This window comes from Poecilia formosa, unplaced genomic scaffold, assembly GCF_000485575.1.
Source record: "Poecilia formosa unplaced genomic scaffold, Poecilia_formosa-5.1.2 Scaffold221, whole genome shotgun sequence".
NCBI classification, from domain to species: Eukaryota; Metazoa; Chordata; class Actinopteri; order Cyprinodontiformes; family Poeciliidae; genus Poecilia; species Poecilia formosa.
This window is the reverse complement of record NW_006800160.1, coordinates 544,533-568,541: the sequence shown is the minus strand read 5'-3', so window position 1 is coordinate 568,541 and position 24,009 is coordinate 544,533. Positions and strand designations below refer to the sequence as shown.

The following is a 24,009-nucleotide window of genomic DNA, read 5'->3' as shown; positions in this document are numbered from 1 at the left end:
GGCTGAGACAGCAGAAGAAAGGAACACTGCCACCTGCATGCAGGCATTAGTAAAGCTTTAGATTATATTTGCAGAAAATTTCCAATAAATTCACAACTGTACATTAGCGGGGAAAAGTGAGGTGATCTGTTAATTTTGCATGAGAAACCCATTGATGTAATTTGGAAGTTCACAGATAAAAAAAGCTTTTATCAATACAATAATATTAGTTATCTTGACGGTTGTATTTTATATGTCCCTCTGGAGTCCAGAGGAAAAAGAAAAAATCCTGACTGCCTTAGAAAAGAGCCCAGCCTCAGCAATCAACCTGCTGAAACAATCCGGCTTATTTACCACAAATTGATGCACTCCTAAACTCCCCAACAAAAGAGATCTGCTGTAGACAAACATTACAATCAAAAACAAAGCCTGTAACTGGATCACCAAACGCGATAATATCATGCAAATTATGCGGCACAAGTTGCCAGCTTGTTCTACTAATCTGTGAAGTGAAAAGAAACATGCTTTGGCTGTGTGACTCCGGATGTCACCAGCGTTCAGTGCGCATGAGTCACACAGCCGAGCGGACGGCCGTCTGCTCGGCACATGCAAATTAAAAGATGCGTCTAATGTTTCTTATCTACCAGTTCCTTCATAGATGAGTTTGCTTTTGTTGAGAAGGAGAGCTCGTTTGTGAATCCTTGATGCTTCGAGTTGAGATTTTTGTCTCCTGTGAACGCAACAAAGCAAACATAAACAGTACTTTTCTGACAAAGATGTAAAACTTTGCTGCTTTTAATGTGTTAAAAGTGTTCAAACTTTGGATATGTTCAGGTTTTGTCACTTTAGAACCGCAAACATCTGTTTATTTTATTGGGGGGTTTGTATCATAGACGAGTTGTAGTGAAGTATTGCAAAAATTATTTTCTAACTTTTTGGCAGCTTTCCTGTCCTGACTGAAGAAATTCAAATGCAAGTTTTATCTGTACGTAGTTGAATCTTGCATCATCATTTTACATTTATAGTAGAAATGAAGCCTCAAAAAGTTATTTTTTATTAAAAAAACAAAACAAACAAAAAAAACTTTTATCTAAAATGATTGAAGATTTAGGCATGCGTTCATTTTTCTTTATGAACACATCCAAGTTGTTGAAAACAAAAGTGGTGCAACATGTTTAACACGTCAGTGTTTAATCACCAAAAACCTCAACACAGCTGCTTTTATACTCACCATAAAATTGCGCAGCTGGAATTACAAAAATAAATTTGCTTAATGGAAACACAGCAATTTAGAAAGAACTCTTTGGATAAAGAGTTTTTAGGATGAGTTGGTTCTTCAGCCGTATCAAAATTAGAGTATTTTGCAAAGCTGCAGTGGAAAATCTTTTCTTTGCGTCAAACAGGTTGCATGACCAACAACAGGATGTTACTACTGGAGGAAAACACGAAGAGACAACAGGAAGTGGTAGGAAGATGATGGTGCAGAGTGTTTATGACTTATCACATGATCAGGTTTATTCACAGATTTTAATTATGTTTCTTATTTAATGGAAACGTTGTAATTGCAAAATTGTTTTTGAGTTTAGTGGAATATTGACAAAGTTTTGTACAAATTTGTCATGGAAATGCAGCTAATGAATCCTGATTTATCATGATGAATTTTTTTGGTGACAATCCATCAAAACATTTTTTCTGTTTCTTCATCTGCATAAATCCTGGTTGAGCCACAAAACTAAAGCTATGATCCACGATTCACATTTGAAAATGCCATCTTCATGCTGGAAACCAAAGCGTTTCCGTCAGAATGCGTGAACAATCTGCTACACATGCCGGACCCGGTGCTGAGTTTTCCAGATGTTGGAAAGAGGCGGTGAGGCGTTTTGAGTGGAGAGCCGACGCTGACCTGGTTCACGGTGACAGCAGGAAGAGGCACGGGGGTCTGCTGCAGCGCTGCTGGTGGAGTGGCTGAGCTGGTGGCGCTGCGAGGCTCTTTCCTCGGGGCCGTCTTCCCGCTGAGAGGCTTCCCCCGCGGCCTGGGGGGGTTCTGGTGCTCCAGGGGAGGCGGGGGCAACAGGTCCTTCTCTCTCGCCGCAGGGCTAGTTAGAGGAGACACAAACAACAGGAAGCACGGCGCTCCGAGTTAAGATCAAGCCGGCAGCGAGGCGCGGCGACCCCGGTTACTGATCGCTGCCAAACAGCTGAGCAGAATGTTTGCCTGGGCTAACTCCGGGGGGTGAATGGGTGTTCAAAATGGAAAACTAGATAAATAAATAAATAAATGCAACGGGGTGAAATAATTGAAAACAGCATGAGTTTAACTGAACTAGTCTGGAAGTTTAGGATGCAAGAGAGGAGAGGAATAAGTGAGTGAGGGAGAGAGAAATGAGAAAGAAAACAGGAAGGTGGTTTTGTTCTGCTAATTGGCCTGAAGTCAAGCTGAGCAACGAGTTTAACGTCGGTTCCACTAAATCCACTGTGGGAAATCACAGTCCTGAAAACCTCAGACTAAATATTAATCCACTACATCACGCTTTACACACACTCATCATCTGCAATCATTTCCTTGGATTTTTGAGCTTTTTATAATGCATTTGAGCTGCTTTGTGATGCTTATGCAACATAAAACTTCACAGAGTTTAAAAAACAAGAAGCATGTGACGTTTTTCTCCCAAAACCCATCGGGGATCTACACTGACCAAACGCTCTAAGTAGCCAAAGCTTCCAGCTCTGGGTGAATATTTGACCCGTCTTCTAGTCAGAAATGGTAAAACTGATAACGGTTGAATAGTTTCCTGATCTGGGCTTTTACTACAACCCATAAACCTGAAAAGGCCAGAGCCATTCCTGAAGGTTAATGTTAGCCTGATTTATCCACTCCAAAACCGGCTTGGGTGTGTAGCTTGAGAGGATGTGTGTGTGTTTGGGATTATTGTCTTGTTGATACACACACTTGTGTCCGAGTTTCAACCATTTTGACTAAACTTTCTGTTTCAGATGAAAGGAAGCTGCTAACAGGGTTTCTACAGGTTTCACCAACTCAAATGTAAGATGTTTCTAAAAGACGGTTATGAATGAAATTTAAGATCCGTATCATGACAGAAATGTACAAAAGAAAATCACATTTTGTATAGAGCCCAGAAAGCACATGGCATCGTGCAACAGAAGTGGAGAAGACAAACATCGTCCAGCCAACCAGCGATCATTTACCAACAGACACATATAAAGCTAGCAAACGCAACTTAGCAGCTAGTTAGCAGTAGCCTCACTCACAGGACGGAAAGAAGATGTCTGCATGCGACTCAAATGAACATTTTGTTGTGGCTTGATTATTTAATATTCTATATTCTATATTTGAGTGTGTGCGACTCAAACTTTTGTCAAGCAAAAAGTTTGAGTCGCACAAACTCACACAGACATCTCAGATTATTTCACTTAAAACAAATACTTTTTCATCAATAAGGCGTTATTGTCTTACAAAAAGCTTCTGCTTCTTACTGAAAAGTTACTTGTCTTATTTCAAATTTACTAAGATGTTTGCGCCAGACCAAAAACACTTGGTAGGATTTTGTGTTTTTGCAGTGCAGTCGGGGTTAAATGTCCAGCCACAGCTCTTTGTCCTCTGATCTTAGTGGTGAAACATTCTTTATGTGGTGATTTGTGTTTTGATAATATCAGAACAACACAGTACTACTCATCAAAATATTCCAGGAACCCTCCTGTTGATGATCATCATCTGTTCTTTCTTTCCTCTCTTTGGGAATTAAAAACACCTGAAAACCTTAAAAGTCTTTGTTTTAACTGTGTGTTAGCTGCCTGGTTGGATCATGTGAACTGTTTTAGCCTCAAGCAGTGAAAATTCCCCGTGCGACTCGTGTTTTTGTCCGGACTCCTGCTGGTTCTGAGAGGTGTAAAGCAGCCGGCTCCGTCCTCTCCTCCGTTACCTGTGCTGGTTGGTCCGGCTCCATGCCTGGTTCTGGTTCTCCTCCACGCTGCTGGACCTCTCAGCCCGGCGCGGCTGCTTCTTCCCGGTGGTGTTCCTCCTCGGGGCCGGGACCTCCTGCCCCGACAGCAGGCCTGGCGACAGCCTCATCTTTGACCTCTGACCCTCCCCGGCGGCCTTCTGGCCCAGCTTGGCTTTGGCCTTCTCCCTGCCCGGGCTGAACGGAGCAGAAACAACAGTTCACCTCTACTGACACTTTGCTGAGCGGCCGGCTAGCATTCCTTTATAAAGAAAACACACGAACCAGAAGCCGGTCCTGCTGTCTTTGTGCTCCGCCGCGGGGGCAGCAGGGACAGGTGTGCCGCCGGACCCACAGGGCTTGGTCTTGGCAGCGGTGCCCACTCCTGGTGCTTCATTCCGGGGAGAAAATGTCTGCGGATCCTGGCTGATGGAGCCTTAACAGATTTACCCAGGATTAGTTGTTCTGTTCTTTTGATCAAACCAGAATGTGCTTTGAGTTTTGCTCTCCACTAACCTGCACCATGATGCTCCTGCTGTGTGGGGACCAGCGGTTTGGTCTGAGCCTGGACTTTGTTCAACCAGCTGTCCAGTTGCCACTTGTTAGTGGAAGGGGGCTCCGGCTGCAGAGAGGACAAAAAACCCCCAAAACAAAACAAACAAAAAACACAACTTTATTAATATTTCAGCAGGCGCTCTCTGCAGCTCCTGCACTTTATCAGAGAGGAATCATAACTAAATTTCCTTCGGTCATAAACAAGTGAGAAACTCTGCGCGCCTCTAAAAATAATGAAACCGTCTCCGGATGAAGAATCTTTACAGAGGAATGTAAAAGTATTGCGTTTCTTGTGGTTATTGTATCACGCTGTGCTGGAAGCTCTTTATTGCATATGTGGAAGCTGCGGCGCTGCCGTCGTTTTCTCCCCCCGCGTTTCTGCGTTTCTCCCAGTGTGTTAGACCGCATAAGCCTATAAAAGCAGGCAGCGTCGAGCCATTAAAATAATGTGATAACTAATGGCATGACTCGCTCCTCTGCGGTTGGGATCTTTATGGCTTTCGGAGCATAAAGCTTTTTTTGCTCCGCGGGACGAGGCGGCTTAGCAACGGTCTGGGTTGGAGCGAAGCAAACAGCCAGTGGATCAGGGAGAATAAAACCCTAAAGTCCAACTTACTCTTTAAAATGTAAGCCAAGTTTTGGACACTTGACTTGTATTCTTATTTTTTGAGTCATAGTTCTGCCTCATGAGCTGAAGTTGTTGGAAAAGGCAATCTGGGAATCTGCAGAGCAGCTCATGTATTTATCTACCTGTGTGAATACAGCAGCCAACATGAGGGGTAACTTATTATTTTCTATTAGTTTCTCATAGATCGCCTCAGTTAGCTTAAATTGGTAGCGTATGAGTAGCAGTAGACACAATGAAAAACAACAACAGCAGCAGCCTGCACAGGATGCAAACAAACAAGAACAATCATAAGTTTTTGCCTCATTTTTGAATCATTAGCTTATGGGGGTATTCAGCTGCTCCTTTTTCTAACTTCCTGTTGCATATAGCTGTGCTGTAGTGATAACATTGATAAATTTGCACTACAGCGAATTGATTTTAAAATATATATATACTGACAACCCCACCAAGCACCCAACAATAATCTTTTAGAACATTTTTTGTTGTTTTTTAATTGCTGAAGAGAAAACCCCCCCCAACAACGTATAAAAATAATAATTTGGGAAAATAAGAAAATCTTTTCTTTGCTCACTTAAGAGCCTTTAATTAAACTTTACTTAAACATTTTATATTTACTGTAAGTATATTAACACAAACCGTTCATGCTGAATGTTTAATAATCTTTATCATTCACCCCATGACATTTTAGATGCTAAACACTTATTTGAGAATGTAATGATTATAAATACAATTTTCTTGTTACAAACTAATAAGCATTGAGAGCACAAGTTTTAGTTTATCATGGATTTTCTCTAATCCACACAAAGTACATAAAATACAGACTCAAATCTATACATTTTGATAAATGCTCGTCAACAAGTTGCAGAGAAACCATCCACTTTTTGTAGCCAGCAGTAAGCGTAAACAGCGTAAACAGTAAGTTTACTTTTTTATTATCCAAAATTTCCTGTGCAAATCACACACAATAATATTATAACAATGCGCTCTGTACACACTTGCACTGTTATGTTTGCTGTTTTTTTATGAGAACCCAAATGGAAGACACAATGCAGTTTGGGATTTAAAAATGGCAGAAACGTAAAGAAAGACACGAGGAGAATCAACATGAGAACCAGGGGAAGTGCAACAGTGAGAGAGAAACCAAGGAGCTTAAATACTATGGAGACCTGATGAGTAACATGGAAAACAGGTGCAATCAACAGAAAGCAGAGCAGCTGGGGACAATCTGGACAGAGAACTGAGAAGATTAATAATGGGCAACAGAGAAACTGAATGGAAACGATGAGGATCCAACTAATCTAAGCTAAACCACTTCAGAGACTAAACCTGAATACACACAGCAGGATACCGAAACATTTAATATCATGGAATGAACTAATGTGGAGAGACACTGAAATAATTAAAATGTAAACACAAGAGAGAACCAAAACTCAGATAGAAGTGGACTATGACCAGTTCTTCATAAATCTGACTGAATATTTGAAATATCATGGATACCAGGACACACTTTAAAGGAGCAGTATCACACTTTTTCCAGGCACATCGTGCCATTTCATAGAACAACCTATGAAACTATATTACCCTGGTTGCAGTAAGACATAGCCATAAATACGCTACATATACTAAGTATGACTTAAAAGAAATATTACTTTGTGATTTAACGCCTTGAAATTGGGCCTCTGTCCCTTTAAGAAGCTCCTGCTCTTTCTGGAACTCTGCCTTCAGGAAGTCATCACAACATGGCTGCTCTATTAACTCAATGTTTTTACCAGCGTTGCTCTGAGAAGTAGCTGGTATGATGAGCTCAGCTGTTCCACCAGGTGTTTGCTAATTGTTGCTGGCTAGTCTGCAGGAGCTGAGTGGGGGAGTCGCGTAAGCTTAGAAACTGCAACTCCAAGTAGGAGCGGCGTCTCAAAGGCGTTGCTGGGTGCCAGCTTAATGGTTGCCATGGAGATGAAAGGATTCCTCAAACATGCATCAAAGAATCAAGGCAGCAATCCATGTATGTTTTTGATGAGGGGATAACATTAAAACATGACATAAAGCTCAAAAAAGCGAGTCTCACATGATACGGCCCCTTTCGGCTCTCACTGTAAACGTCAGACTTTACCTCTGGAGTGTTTGTACGGGAAGCCTGGTTGTAGTCGCTGTCACTGGAGCTGCTCTCCGACTCGTCCGTGTCAGACTCGGAGCTGCTCTCTGATTCGCTGCTGCTCCCCGACGCACCGCTACAGGCCAGGAAAGGAAGGAGGAAAAAAAAGACGACAACATGTCACAACGGCAACAAACCAAAACCGTTGAAACAAGAAGGCGATGAGGCACAATGATGGACACCGGCGCTGGTAACGAGGTGCGTGTCAGACAAGCTCCAGAATGAAGTTTCAGACTCCTAAAATGAATCGTAGGAAAGTTTTAAAGTGTTTGACGGCTTGAAAAAATCCAAAGGTGGAAAACGGTTCAGTTTTTCAGCCTAGGTTCTTTTTTTTTGTGTCCGTGTTTATTGATTCCAACCATTCAAAGTAAAGCTCCTTTTTCATTAGATTAAAAAAAAAAAAGTCTGTTTAAAACATGAAAATCTCACTAATGTAGCCAACACATTTTCTTTACTGCTGTAAAATAAAACCCAGCTGTCTTTTTTTATTCATCCTGCCAGTGAATTACAGTCTGTATACCAAAGGCTCTTAAGTCACATCTGTGAGATATGTGCTGCATCACATGTACCAGCAACACTAATATCTAAGATACGAACATGACAGCTTTATGATGAAGCCTTCCTGCAGGGGCATTCACTTTACATCCAAACTTTACAGTGCGGAGGCATTATTTTTTAGGAGCTCCACATGACTAACTGCGCCATATTGTAAAGCCATTTTATCCTCAGGCTGTGAAAACAAAACAAATCCATCAGAAAGCGAGAGATAGCAGGAACATTAAGAGAAGCCAAATCAAAAGTCCTCATACCTTTCTAGGAAAAGAATGTAATTTTGTGCTTGGCAACATAAAATGTCCTGGAAGGCAACACAAGACAGAATAATCTCTTTATACCACAAAGAGAGGAATATTATTGTTAGACTGCTATAAAAAGAAGATTTTACCAGCATGAAAGCATTTTGTCCCACGCACACACACACACACACGCACACACCTTCCCCCTGTCAGCTATATAAATCTCAACATCAGTTCAGACTTTATGAAACATTTTTAAAAGCCAGAAAAGACCTGGAAGAGAGTAGTGCAGTGATCCAATTGTACCAGAGGGACGGGGAATAAAGAATGGGAATAGGCTTAAACATGATGTACTGGAAGGCTGGATATTGGTTTGAATCAATCTGAAATCAAGCAAGGCAAGCTGTAGTTACTTCTAAATCTAAAACTAAAGCCAGGGGGTTAATAAACCTTCAACTGAGGAGGGAAGTTAAGTTGAGTTCATACAGTGAATGTCAATTCAATATGCTTAAAAGGAAATAATACATAGATTAAAAAAGTCCAAATAAGCTGTTGTAAACAAGGTACTGGCGAAAGCTAAACAGGACCGTGATGACGTCATGTCCTGTTGTGGTTTATTAGAAGACGGGTTGAGACGGCAGAGCAGAATTTGTTAAAGGTTTTATAAACCCCAGTGCCCTCTATTTGACCGTTTCTGTCAAGAAAGTGGCAAGGACAAGTGACTCGAACCCGTGGCTTCGGCCGCTTCGAGGACGGAAGCCTAACGTCAACGCTGCGCCCCAGAGTTTCTTTAACCGCACTCTTAGCTCAGTGAGGCAGCTAGGTGTCACAGTCGGACAACGGAGAAGCGACGGGGTTGTCTTGTCAACCCTAATTTCCAGAAACCACAAAAAAGGGGAGGGGCTACTTAACACTGAGGGAGATGAACTAAGAGTCTCAAAGGAACGACAAACCAAGAGGAAGAGACTAACGAGAAAGAGACCAAAGAGAAACCAATTCAAATACTCAAAGGACAGAGTACAAGAATAAAGAAACTAAAACAAATGAACATGGCATCACCTTACTAACGGTAATGAGCCCAGAGAAATGAGCTGAATAGAGATTTAATGAGCATAAATACTGGAGTTTAAAAAGCTTGTCTGGATTAAACTTTAATATAGCAGCCAGATAATTTAAAGCTTTAAAAACAATCAGTATTTGAGAATGAATTCTCTGCTCTGGAAACCATTGTGTAGAGATTTTAAGATGAGAGAGAATCTTAGGATAAATACATAAAACAGCAAAATAACACAGTTTCTTACAAGAAAGACAAACAATACATGTCTAACTTACAATTGTCATAAATTCTCTATAACCTCACTGTGTTTATTATAGTTTTATTTAAATGATTTCCATATGAGCCACATATTTTAGACTGTCTGCTTGAACTGATTATATCTTGATCAACAGACACATTCGGTAAATTAGAAAATTATTAAAAAGTCAATTTATTTCAGAAATGATATCAATGAATGAAACACATTATGTCTATTAATTCCACACAAAAAATACTTTATTTCTGTTAATTATGATGATTTTCTGCTAACAGCCAATGGAAACACAGCATTTATAACTCGAATATGAAGTGTGTTTAATACATGCTTAAAGGTTACTTTGAAAAGGTGACTTTAATGTGACAAACAAGACTCAATATGATGTCAATTCAAACTTACTAAATATCACTTCACCAAGATTTGAGCGCTAGATGTAAGCGGTGTTGTGATGAAGATGTAAATAACCCTAAACATGGCCATTAGCAGGGAAAAAAAAGGATTAAAGATCAGTTTTTTCAGCGGCCAGTCGTGTTTTTATTGCATTTCAAAAAGAGCCGGTGATCAAAGACGGCAAAGTCTTTGCTGCTAATCCACAAAATGTTTAGCGAGTGATAAAGGGTCTAATAAAAGCTCTATTAACACACATAAACACGGCGCTCCCAGCCTGTTGGGTTGCGTTACCCTCTGTGGCGTTTCGCCCGCCCTTGTGTTCATCCATCCCTCCGCGCCACCTTAAATGGCCTCCTGCAGGCGACCTGCTCGTCCCGACCCTGACAACACACACACGCACACACACGCAGGAACGCACGCAGCGCGCCTGCAATTATGTGTAGCTCTCTTTGTGTGAGAGCGCACGTAATTTCAGTTCAAGGCTGCCATCACAGCAGGCACCAATCTGTGTGAGCAGTGAAGCAGCAAATCCATCAACTGTTCCTCTGGCAACACACACACTGAACAAGCACGCACACGCACGCACGCAAATACGCACGCACAGAGTGACGGATACTGTATGAATGTATGCCCTGTGTTTCTTCTATCATTACTCATCTATTCGCAGAAGCCCTTTCCCTCCATCTCTCAATTCCAATTAAATTTTCTCCTCACTTTGCTCTATTAATATTCTGATTGAAACAGCAACAAGTCAAAACCCAAAAGTACAAACGTGTGTGTGTGTGTTTGGTCACCTAATGCACTGAGTTCTGAGTTCGAAAAGTGGAAAATTTTCAACTTTTAAAACTAAGAAGTATCTGAGTTTCAAAAGTGGAAAAATTTTTACTTTTGAAATTTAGAAATTTTTAGAAAGAAATTAGGAAATTATTGAGATTGATCTCAAAATGTTGGAGGATTTGATGAGGATCTTAGATTTACTAGAAAATCTAGTAATCTTTAAAGAAAACTCAGAAATGTCCTTGTTTTTCCTAGAAAATTTCCAAAATATGTCTCAAAATTTTTTTTCTTGAAGCAAATTTTTGACTTTTCAAACTCAGAAATTCCCTTCATTTCTAGAAAATTTCTGAGATTAATTTCAAAATGGTGGATATTTACTCTACTTTTCCCTGAATGGCCCTTTTGTGGCGTTGTACTAAATCAAGAATGACATCATAACAACGAAACAGAGAATGTCTGCGATAATAAATATTACATTGTTCAGCTGCAAACACAGGTATTTACGCTGTAGCGAAGAAATGTTGGGATTTGTTGATTTTGAGGAAATTTCCAAGATGGCAGAATTCAAAACTCCAGGTTTGGTTGTGGATGATGACACGATCCTTGTGTTTCCACACGATGTTTGGCTTGGATTCTGGGGCTGATATGAACACTTGATCGTTGGGATAAAACCCTCCGTTTCTTTCCTAAACAACAAAACATCTCTACATTCTCCTCCCATTCATACTTTCAAGAATACTCCAGATATTTAGTCTTTTGGTTTTCTGATAAGGTAGCACAAGAAAACAGTTTCGTCTCACGAATATCCATGAGATGTGGTTAAATTAATTGAAATTTGATCTGAATTCATGACAGACAAGGGGGAAAAAATGGCATTGAATCTTTTTGTTGAGTGTATGGAAATATCGGCCTTCAACTTTATATAAGAGGATTTTTTTTTTAATCAGGCACCTGGTAGCTGCATAAGGAGCTCTTCACAAACCGAAATACGACAAACGATTGTTCTATCTCACAACTTCCACATGAAGGAGTAGGAAGGAAGAATCTTGGTACGAATGTTTGCGTTTGTCCACCAGATTACTGTTTCTGCCTGAAATTTTGGTGCAGGGATTTGGCTTTATGGAAAACACTGAAAGTTATGATAGCAGCTGCTATGAAAACACTCAGTGACAGAAGAGCAAAACAATGAGCTGGAAGAGGAGCTTAGAGGAATCCCATAATACAGAGGAGGATGACGGTCTGCCACTTCCTCAACATAAACAGATTTCAGTCTACAAACCTAAACATGATGCAGGCATTTCAGAGACATTTTACCTGTTGGTCTGACAGGAGACATTCAGATAACGTTGAAATCGGTTTTCCAGGCTTAATTACATTCACATTTACTGATAACTCATTACTTTGTCAGGTCTCCACATGCTGAGTCTTAAGTGTGACGGAGTATTAAGGTCACTCTAAACAAGTAAAAAGTATATAAAATTACCAGAATAAACTCGAAAGCCAAAAAAGTTAGAATATTACAACTTTATTCTGGGAATATTATGACTTTATTCTCATAACATTACTATTTTGTTTTTGTGATATTACGATTATCTCACTGTTTTTTTTTATTTTTACTTAGAATGGCCTCAGTACTCACAGGTACGTCAGAACATCATCCAGGTTTATTATGGGATATCAGTAGCAGGATATTGTTACTAGAGCCTGAAGGTCCATTCAGCAAGGAATGAGCTTATTTTTTTTATCTGTGTCAAATTTTTTATATTTCTGCTTGACGATCATTATTATTATTATTTTTTTTAAAGAACAGTTTCTATTTATGTCAGAATGCCAACGATTGCTCATTCCTATCTTATCGTCTGAGACGCGATGAGTAAAATGTTGAGCTAAAATATGTGAAAAATGGCATTTTTATGGATGGCAAACAGCTTGGTTATGCAACGATTTACTGGAGACGGCAGGCAGATGGTGGCAGCGGACACATCCTGGACGTCTCCGTCCCTCGTTGCCTTGAAAGGATCGTTTGATGTGCGACTAAAGAGAAGCTAAAGTTGTGTGTATGTGTGGGTGTGTGTGTGTAAATCAGCAGGGCAGCTCTCTCTCTCTTTCTGAGCAGACTCATTAGGATTATTGATTCAAACCTGAAACAGCAGACTGTGCAGCACATCCACCATTACTCTTTAAGGGGGAAAAATGGGCTCCTTTGAAAAAGAGTTGATGCTGCTGTAAGTAACTTTTTCACAATTTTACCGTGTTCAAAACCAGAAACTTCAGCGCGTTTCACTGGGATCTTATGTAACAATCGAACACACAAAAAAAGCAGATTGTTATTTTTTTCAAGCATTTTTTGAAGAAAAAATGTGAAAAGTGTGGCATGCATTTATATTCAGTGTCCATGTGTATTTTGTAAAAGCACCTTCTGCTCAAATTAAAGCCGTTTGACGTATCCTTCAGCTTTGCTAAGGCTTTACTGAGGTTTGTTAAAGAATATTTTATTTTTAATTCAGGTGTGTTGAGGAAACGTGTAAATCACATGTTGTGGCCATTTATGTAGAATTTTTGTGAATAATAAGATCCATCCATTCAGGGTTTTTTTATACAGTTATTTTCTTGAGATGGTCTGGAACTGAAATCTGTCTTACTTTTTGTATTTGGAAATGATAGAATTACTTTGGTGAATTTTAGATGCTCTAATTAACTTAAACTGGCAGTATTATTGTTTTCCAGGCACATGGAGCCATTTTGTAGCACAAACAACAACTATCTTACCTTCAGTTGTTATAGAAATGCTGCACATATCAAATATGACTTAAAATAATCTAGACTTCCTTATTTAACATCTTGAAATTTGGTCTCTGTCTCTTTAAGAAACTCCTGTTCTTTGTGAAACTCATTGGGACACTGGCTCTTTAAGACTAACGCTAAACACCACTGATCTAAAATCTACAGATCTCCTTGTAGAATTGTATTTATCTCTTTTTGCTTCAACTGTCAGGGGCCCAATTGTAGAAAAGCTGACCCACAGCATGATGCTGCCACCATCATGCTACACTCTTTTTGCGACAAATGGCATTTTTCATGTATGGTAAGAACAGCTATATAATTAAATTATACATGCAGGTAAAATGAGTTGTATTTACTAATTGGGGATTTCTGGAGGAAATTGGTTGCACTTGATTTTTTTTTTTCAGTGTATCCGAAAAAGGGCTGCATTAAAAAAATGTAAGAAATAATAAAAAAAAAGACTTTCATCAGTGTTCAGCGTTACATCAACCGACCGCTTCAATGCCAAATGTTCTAACGTTTTAAAAATAGGACAAGCAAAGAAAGTATTCAAGTCGTCACAGAGGATTTTGTGTTGCTGTTGTGATTCATTTCATGTTTTCCTCTTGGTTGCTCGCCGCTTCTGGTTTCGTTTGGTTTTCCCTGTGGATACATTACAGAGGAAATCCCAGGAAGCTGCTGACAAACTCCATCCTGCAGAGTAAAAAGTCAATATCTGAGATCCTCCTTTACGTAATCCGTTTATCTAGAAGGGGGAAAATGCCTAATGGCTCCAGATTTCCAGATAACCTTTGTTATTTTATTTATGTTTTTTATCAGCTGTGGATTGATGTTGCCTGGGAAACAAAGCGCTTCCCCTCTCGCGGGCTCCGCCTTTTTGTTGATAAAATATCACCTCGGCCTTCTTCACTTATCGTCGGACTCGGATATGAGAGGAGTTGAGGGAGCGGGACTTAACGAGTCTCTCCACAGCTTCCATCTCCAAAGGTCCGCCTGCATAACGTTATCTTCACATACATTATCCGTTTCATTTAAAATGTGAAATGTTTCTGCTTTTCGACAAGAAAAAAAAAAACCCTCTCCAAGAGCAAGAAAAGTATTCATAAATTAAATGCGTTTCCTTATCACTTATCAGCTTCCAGAACATAAAACCGATTTAACGTTTGAGTTTATGCGTCCCTCCCTGATATGCTTCTCCTTCTGTATTTAAAAAAAAAAAAGACAAGGCAAAGAAAGCGAGAGCGTCTCTCGTCCTCGGAGGGATCCTCAGCTGAGTGTCTCAGTGTCGTTTTCTTCTGGCAGCGTAAACAGTCTGCGTCAGAGGAGCGAGATAAAAGGAGACGGCGTCCGCACGGGGCGCGAGGGAAAGCCTCACATCTGGCCGGATCGCTCTCCTCCTCCCTTCCCAGGAATCGGCCGTCAGATATGATTTGACGCCGCAGCCGGCGCCAAATGAAGATGCACGGCCGGCTGGCGCCGACGGACAGAGCGGCTCTTAACGGGACGCTTCGGCTCAAGTTAAGATATCCGACCAGCAGGGAGCGAAGACTTGATGGAGGTTTTTGTCATTTCCAATACTGCGGCTGCAGTCACTGAAACTAAAACATGAGATGTGACACACAGAGTAACTATGAAGAGGGTCCATCCTCTTATGTTTGATCCTTTTATTACTTTTGCAGTTCAGTCATGATCATCAAAATGTGACAAAAAAAAGAAATGCAAAAAAAACCATTTAATGTCAAACTGATAACTGATTTCAACAAAATAATGGCAATTAAATAACAATATGTTATTGTATGTATGTATGAGAATGAGATGTACATTTCTGTCAAAAGTCTCAGAAATTTTGAGATTAAGCCAAGAAATTTTCTAAAAAAAAATGTGGGAAAAAAACCCAAAACATGGCGGCCCTTATTGAGACCCCAGAGGCTTCAGTCTATCTTTCAGCGCGTGCTGGTGTCAACGTAGCAAGAGCAACACAGATAAGGCTTACAGTGCAGTCTTTGTCAGATCCTCACGCTCCAGCAGAGGCTCTGTCTGTTTACCAGTGTGATAAGATCACAGGCAACAACAGGGGAAATGAAAGCCGTTAAAGAGAAAGAAGGAGGATTCTTTGGTTTGATACGTCCAGTGGGCCTCACAGGATCCACCTGACACTGACTCCGTTTGCTAGCTTAAACGGCTTAAATGGACGGCGAACCTATCCACAAGGGGATTCACATTTTACTATTATGTTTTGTATTCAGATTACTCATCAGTAAAGAATCCAACTTCAGTAATATAACATTTTAACATTCAAATCAGTGATCAATTAACATCCTATGCCTACTTTATGCTGTTTATAGTTGTAGGGGGGAAATGATGGCTGTTGAAGTTATTTAAATTATTAAATTTACATTTTAATTTTAAAGTAGGGCGAATTAGTAGTGTTTGTAGATAATGTTGTAAGAGAATTTGATTGTGATTTAATGATGAATTTTGTAAAATTGAGTGAATAAACTGGTTGATTGATTGATTGATTGTCACATAAATGAGTTTGCAATAAGAGCAGATAATTTTTTTTCAGTCCCTAGAGGAATCTTGTTTTAAAGGAGCAGTATTTTGTGTTTGTCAGGCACATAGTACATGTTTATGTCACAAATTAGTAACTATGTTGCCTTCAGTTTTTATATAGATAGTATATATATCAAATATTTTAAAATAAATTTGATTTCCTAATTTAACACCTTGAAATTGGGTGTCCGTCTCTTTAAGAAGCTCCTGCTCTTTCTGAAACTCCGCCTTCAGGAAGTCACCACAACATGGCTCCTCTATTAAGACTTTAGAAAAGTTTTTACCAGCGTTTCACTTAGAAGTAGCTCCTATAATGAGCTCATCAGATGCTCAGTTTCACCAGGTGTTTGCTAATTGCTGCTGGCTAGTCTGAAGGAGCTGAGTGGGGGAGTTTCAGGGGAAGGTTGCCCTGTGAAGCTCCTCCTCAGACGAGGAGCTTCATCCTCGATGGTGGAGCTAGGTCCAACCAGGTGTTTTGCACAGCTGAATGGTTGCCATGGAGATTAAAGGATTTCTCAGACATGCATGAACGAATCAAGGCAACAGTCCATGTATGTTTCTGATGAGGGAATAACATTACGACATGATGTAAAGTGCAAAAAAGTAAATTTTACTCAGTAGTTCCCCTTTCAAACATTAACCTCTTGTTTCAGGTCAAAAAATCGGATTTAAGTTTGGACTTTGACTAAGCCAAACAAGACCTTATTTTTTTGTCGTTTTTATTTTCCGGGCTGTTACTGCTGGTATGTTTCATGGATTCCAGCTGTGAATCGATGGATCAACTTTCTTCTTCATGGTTCCATCAATTACGGCAAGAAGTCGTCCAGTCCTGGGCGACTACAGACCATCACACCATCGCCAACACTTTTGACAGTTCGTTTTCCCTTTTTTTATATCACTATTCACTGATTAGTGCATACAAAACAAACAGTACAGACTATCAAACAGAGGTATTGAGCTACACAACTAAAATAAAGTTGTTAAACATATATGGGTTACGATATTGTGTTTCTCTTCTGGTTGGTAGTTATTTCCTGATTTTTTTGTTTTTCCTTTTTTTGACATTCCATGTTTTAATTAATCCAAGGAAGACGTGGGAAAGAGAGACCAAAGAGTAAATCATTAAAGAAATTAAGGATAACTGCTCTTTTTCCCAAACGCTGTGGTAGTTTTTTGCCAGGTGTGTAATGGAAACACGCACCTTCAAAAAGGTTCCACTTTTGTCTCATCAGTCCAAAATATTTTGCCAAAAGCCTTCGTTTTTTGTTTTGTTTTGGCAAAATAAGAGAAGGAACTTTAACGGGTTTAATTTGCTCTGTAGTGTTTTTACGTCTTGGAAACCTACCAAGTATTTTCCATTAGTTCGGAAAACCTGAATCTAATGAACGGTTCATTATGAGGAAAAATAGATTAGGTGGAAGTTCACTGCGCTGTGGAAAGAGGCTGGCACGGCTGCAAACCAAGAAAAACACATCCATCCATCCATCACTGCACACCGCCCTGACTTGACTTATCTTTGAAACATGGCAGTGGCAGCATCGTGATATGGGGACAGCCTTTCTTCAGCAGAGGAGTTGGACAGGGAAGACCATGAAGATAAACAGCAAAATAGATTCTTTTTGGTAAAAAACCCCCCAAAAAAAACAAAGACAAAAAAACTGAAATCAAGGTTGAGGTTCACAATGTAATGATGCACAGGAATGGTCCAGTCAAAGTCCAGACACAAAACCAATTGTATATATATAAATAAATAAATAAATATATATATATATGTATATATATATAAACTGCTAGTAGCAGAGGCTCTCCATCCAATTTGATTGCACAAAGAAAGGAACTTCAATAAAATACGCTACTTTGTCCTTCTTATAAAATCCTAAAGAATTATTATGGTTTGTGGTTGTAATGTGACAAAATGTTAAATTTCAACAGTTTTATTGAGGAGAAAATCAACGCATCAACAACACTGTCTTGTCCTCTTTTTCCTCACTTGACCATAAAGAATTAGAAAGAGGAAACCAAAGCAGCATTAATGAACAAGAACTTTCCCAAAAGTGACTCTTTTCCTGTGGATCAAACCTTCTTCAGAGGGATCAATGTATTGTGGGAAGGGTTGCTGAGTCTTACTTATCTGAATATCTGAATCAGTTCAACTTGTTTGCTGATGAGAACCACATTCTTTCCAGATGACATTTCCTCCAGACATAATTTAACAGATGGAACTTTTTTGTTTTTCCTTTTTCCAAAATATCAAAGCAAGTTTTTTTTCAGGACAAATTTCTTAAATAGTTCTTTGGCTCTGAAATCGTACAGATCAGCCTCTGTTAGACTAGATGGGGTGAACAGTGGACGGGGTTTAAGGTGAAACAGAAGCGGGATGGAGGCAAGAAGGTAAATGTACCTCCTCGGAAACAAACGCGGAGGGGAGTGAAAATATGCAAAGCGGGCGGCGAAGTAAAGGGGTGAGGACCATCTGGGCCCGGTTCATCTGTCGTCTGCCTCCAGCTCTCTGGGTCTGCTCTCCGCTTGGCAGAGCTTCCTGCTGCACAGCTGGGCCCTCACCCCCACCCCGGCCCCCGCCTCACTTCCTCACTACACCCAGTGTGTGGACGGGTGTGTTTACACACCTATTTACAGGGTGTGCACCTTTCAGTCAGGAAAAAAACATCTATACAAACCAGACCAGTCAGCTGAGGTTACATCTTTAATTCTGCTCACATGTCCTAAAAACGTGTCATTTATGGCAAAAAAATGACTTGGGCTTCTATTTTAGGAAGGTGACGATATAAAAAAAAGGGTTGGGCATTTATTGTATCATTTATCATGTATCACGATACATTTCTTCTCATGATAATAATTTCGATTTATTATCTTGATACATTTTAATTCATGATGTTCGAAATCCACCCAAAAAAAGTCCATATTGTTTGGATAGTTATTTTTACTAGTACTATTTTTCCCCATTATTAGTATTAGCTACTTTATTGATATTAATAAATATCAATAAAGCAGTTCAGTCATATGAATCACTTCATTATGTGACTGGTGTCCTAAAGCAAATCACAGTTGTTTTTTTTCAAGAGCAGGATTACGAGCCACATTTCCATTAACCGCATAACTGAGCAATTTTACATTTAGAAAATAAATTTGCTTCATGGAAACACGGCAATCAAAACAAAAAAATCTTGTTTTTCAATAAAAAGTTTTTGCACTAGTATGAGTTGTTTTTTTTTTTTTTGGCTGAATTGAAATTAGTTTATTTTTACTAAGGTTTTTTTGGCGTCACATGATCAACAACCGGATGTTTCTGGTGAATGAACCATGAAGAAGATGACAGGAAGTAGGAGGAGGACGATGGCATGGCGTGTTTTTTTTATGACTTTTTGATTATTATTGTTTTATCAACATTAGCTGAATATCAAGAAAGTGTTGCCCACATTTGTAATGGGAACTGATCGTGTTTGTGCAGCGATATTTACAGTCACAGACATACAGTTACCTAAAACAGACCTGATAAACGTCTCTTATTGTCAATCTGTGGTTATCACAGTAGTTTGATTATTAATGAAGAACCGCTCAGCCTTTATAAAGTGGTGGAAGCAGGCTGAGCTTTGGACTGCGGCGTGTTTGTTTTGAGGCGTTTGCCTGGGGCAGGACTATGGGGAAGGCTATAATAGGTTCCCATCCCTACATGTGTACCGTAACGCTTCCTGGCGTCGGCAGGAGCGACTCGGCTTGACGAGCCGTCTCACATTTCAACTTCTGTCACGTTGAAACCGAGCTGCTTCCCCCTCCCCACGTCTCATCCCGTCTGTTAGTGAGCTGCCAGCACACCTCTGTCACTGATCACAGATGTGAAATCGCTCGACTCTGATGAGATAAAAAAACAAACAACTTATTTATTTATTTTTTTTAATATTCTGAAACACTTTTATGAAAAATAATGTGCCGAACACAGCACCCTACATGTTTGTTTCCACTGCTGATAAACATGTAAAGGCCTTAAAATAAATTTTGCTAAAAAAAAAAAAAAGACTCCTTAATTTTAAAGAATTGAGTGGGAAAAACATCAAATGTCAGAAACAGTGGCGGAGCTGGAGTTTTATTGTGAGGGGCAGGAAGGGGGGGGTCCAAAACTATTTTGGAGAAAGAGGAGGCGCATGAGAATGACAAAACACACGAGATTTAAATTACTGATTGATAGATAATTTTAATCTTGCTTTATACTTTTATTTATGCACATCCGTCACATTTACATTTCTTTTTCTTCTTCCCATATTTGTGTCAATCAGAAGGGGCCACAGCCCCCCGACTATCTTAGCTCCGCCCCTGGTCAGAAAACAAAAATATCCCAGTGTAGTGAAGATGGAAATGCAAATAAAACAACTATTGACATATTATTTAAGTTACCAAAAAGAAAATAACTATTAGGCTCATTAGTAAACATTTTATTTAAAATAAGATTTTAAAATTCAAAGACATTGTATGTATAAAAAAGCTGGCAATAGTGCATTAAGCTTTGAACAAAAGCTTTCCTTTTGCAATTCAGAAATTATCTGAGAGCGTAAATATAACTTCCAAGGTTTGTTAATATTTGAAAGAAAGAGAAAACTAAGTTATTGGTGTAAAACTGTGGAATAATTGAATGATGATTGCAAGTTATTTTATTTCCGGTGAGCTTTAAAATTACAAAAGCTACTGGTATGTAGATATATGTGTATTGCGCAGCCATTTGTGAATGTCATTATATATATGTAGATGCATATTTACATATAAATCTGTTCATGAACAGTAGATATCTTTCATTCCTGCTGGCTGCTGAGTCCAGGACGGCTTCAGACTTGTTTTTGGTAAATTATTGGTCTGTAAAGATGTATTTTGTTCTGTTTTTGTTTTTTTGTGATGTTGATTTACCAAATTAAAGTGACTGTGGATCTGAGATCAAAGAATATGCCAAATGAATTTGGGTCTGGGTTTGGTTAGCCCAGCTGGGCTCGGTTCTTGTTTGGTGTGTCATCTTCTTTCCCGTCTCTGACTCAGCTCCCAGAACAGACAGAACTGGATGTTTTTGCCACATCTACTTTAAATAGCTGTGAGGAAAACTAGATCCTGCTATCGAAACTGTTTGTTTTCCTTTCCGGCAGACAGGGAATTCATAACAAGCCAGATTAGAGTACGACTGGATCCAGAGGATTCCTAATTCAAGGAACGGCAGAAGTGGGAATACGGTTACATTCTGACTGGCTGGGTTGGTTTTCACTTCAGCAGACCAAAGATGTATGACTTAAAGAGAATTCCTCATGACATGTGCCATGTTGTAGCATCGTCACGGTCGCTACATGTGGATAGCCTCGATGGAGCGGCATCTGGATTTAAGAAATGATTTAGTTCAGTCTGACGGAACAGGAAGGCTTCTTTCATCTGCTGTGATCTGAAAACTGAAGTGATTGTATTTTTGTGTTCACAGTCAGCTTTTCTTAAAACTACATCAGTGACACTTATTGAATTGCTAAAACTCCCACACACATATTTTGTGATGTAAACCTTACTATACTCTTTAAAAGTTGGAGTTTTGTAGGAACTTTGGTTGTCCGTACGTTTCTGTTGTCTCTCAGTGTAAACATGAAGTGACACACACACGTCAAAACACACACTAAAAAAAAAGACTGTGTAGTTTTGCATATTAGTATGTTGATTTTTTTTAATTTTTAGAACATTTCAATTATTTTTCAATTGTATTAGACTTATTTCTGTATACTGTCAACTCAAAATGATAAAGTAGGATGTAATTCTTTTCATCAGTAATCATACTGAATAACCAATCATTTCTATCCAGTGGGAACTGCTGGGCTTTAATTGACATTTATTTCTGCCCAAGGAATTGCACCACACAAACTTAATGAAATAAATAGTTTTTACTTAAAATTCTTAAATTGTCTACTTACAGTTATATTCACTGTACTATAAAAAGGTCATAAAAGTTATAAAAAGGTTCCAAGCCCTCCCAATATGCCACTTCAGGCCCCCCACAGACCCAACATGTAATGATGATGGGTTAGCACCGTTTAATGTTAAATCATTTTTCTGATTTTAACTTGCTTGCAGAAGCCTATGATGAGTTACGGCTGCATGACACCATAAAATACGCATTTAAAAATTCATATAAAAATCTAAAGTTTCTACAAAAATTCCCAAAATATTTCTAGAGCAAGAATTTCATGACAATTCCCACACACAATTTCCACATTCTTAGAAAGGAGGCTCTTAAAGATAACAATCTTAATTCCCATTTTGAGAGTTTAGTCCAAATTCAATAAATGTACTAAAAAGTCTCACACTATTCTCAGATGAAAAACTTCCCGTCTGGCTTCGTTACTACAACACCTTTTATTCCACTTGTCTTCAATGCACTATTTTGTCTTTATTGTTTAAAAATATCAATATAAAATTGTGTTGGGCATGAAATGAAAAAAAGAAATGCTGAAGAGTTCTGAATACTTTTGCGAGGCTCTGTAAATCCACTCAGGCCGTCTGGTTTACCTCGGCCAGTCAGAAACGATTCGCTCTGAGAAATGCCTTTCAGTGTATTGACATACTTTCAAAAAGCCAAAAAAAAGAGAAAAGAAATATAGCTGCCTTCTGTTCAACCATGAAGGATTTGCTCTGACCGCAGAGTGAATCTTATATGAGAGCGTCAGAGTTGAGAAAGAGAGCAGAGTAGTTATTAGCAGTGGGGAAAAAAATGCATCTCTTTCCCGCCTAACTATCCGTGGATTCCTCCTCTGCGACCATAGAGTGCAGACCTGACGGCCCTTCCTCGGCAACCTGTTTCCACGTCTGATCCATCCCGAACGCGAGCGCATTCATCTTTGATGAGCTTTACTTCGTCGGAGCGCATCGATCCGCTCATGTCTGAGCAGGTTTGCGTCACCGCTTACGTCAGCTATGAAAATCCAAAGAAACCCCGGGAGCTAGGCGGAGCTCTCAGCGTAGTAACAAGAAGTCTAAAAGAGACAAATCCCCGTCACTGAGGGCACTTTCCCTCGACAAAAGATCATGGCGGTGTGATAACATGTATGTGTGAGTCTGTTGGTATATGGATGAGGCTGCTGTCAGCGCCAGGTTAAAATAAGGATGTGTGTTTGTAAGGGCGGTGTGAGAATTGTGGGTTAAACAGCGAGCGCTGCCGTCCGTGGGGGATAAAGCCAGTGGATCGCTCGCAGCGTCTCCAGTCCCAGAGTCCCTGCAGTCTGTGTGTGTGTGTGTGTGTGTGTGTGTGTGTGCTGCTCAGTAGATTGGGCTGCAGAGTGAATGGGCTCATTAGCGGTAGCAGAGTAACACATGGCCCGGGGCACACACAGACACAGAGCACACTCACTTTCTCCCTATAACCCCCCCAAACTCCCTCTTTTCCCCAATACTCACATACAGACACACTCCAGACTGGCATACTAATGCATTCAGACCGTAAACACAGATCGCCTCGTTTATTTAAAAAAAAATAAAATAAAAATCTGGATAGTTTAATCAGTCAGGGCTTTAGAAAATGTCTAAGGAAAAAGAGACAATAAAAAAACTCAACCAAGTCATCTGCAGAATTCATCCACAGTTGTTTTATTTAAAAGCGAGATCCTGGGCGATGATAAAGCGGGCGATGTTTCCTTCCAGATATTAACACCTAACCAGCAGATAATCATGAGCTGCCCACACAGAGCTGAATGCTTAACATGAAGGCTTTCAGCACCAGCAGAGAAGTCGTTAATGATGACACTGTAACTTCTGCTGTCGCCTGTGAGCTGCAGTCACTTCTGGTTACCACTTGTAACACACACAACGCATTGACTTTTGCACAGCGGCTCCTAAAAGTCCAACACAAATAGACCCAGTCAGATCATCGTCAACGTTCTTCCACCAATACGGTGACTTTTATCCTGAACAGTTAAAGTCAGAACAAAAGTATCTATTTATCTGGTTATCTAACCAGCTAGCTATCTATAAGGCTATATGTCTGTTTAGCTAGCTAACAACAAGGCTATCTATCTATCTATCTATCTATCTATCTATCTATCTATCTATCTATCTATCTATCTATCTATCTATCTATCTATCTATCTATCTATCTATC

General features: G+C 39.6%; 1 protein-coding gene across 3 annotated transcripts in view; it reads right to left on the bottom strand.

Annotated features, from left to right (window-relative positions):
• Positions 1-24,009, bottom strand: part of aff2 (AF4/FMR2 family, member 2) — a 167,044-nt gene that overhangs the window by 6,649 nt on the left and 136,386 nt on the right. For all 3 annotated transcript variants that reach the window (XM_016679805.1, XM_016679803.1, XM_016679804.1), the window contains exons 11-15: positions 7,232-7,349; positions 4,455-4,560; positions 4,224-4,374; positions 3,921-4,136; positions 1,883-2,075 (exon numbers count right to left, since the gene is read on the bottom strand). In XM_016679805.1, coding sequence (XP_016535291.1) covers positions 1,883-2,075; positions 3,921-4,136; positions 4,224-4,374; positions 4,455-4,560; positions 7,232-7,349 — 784 coding nt within the window. The remainder of the gene's footprint in view (positions 1-1,882; positions 2,076-3,920; positions 4,137-4,223; positions 4,375-4,454; positions 4,561-7,231; positions 7,350-24,009) is intronic.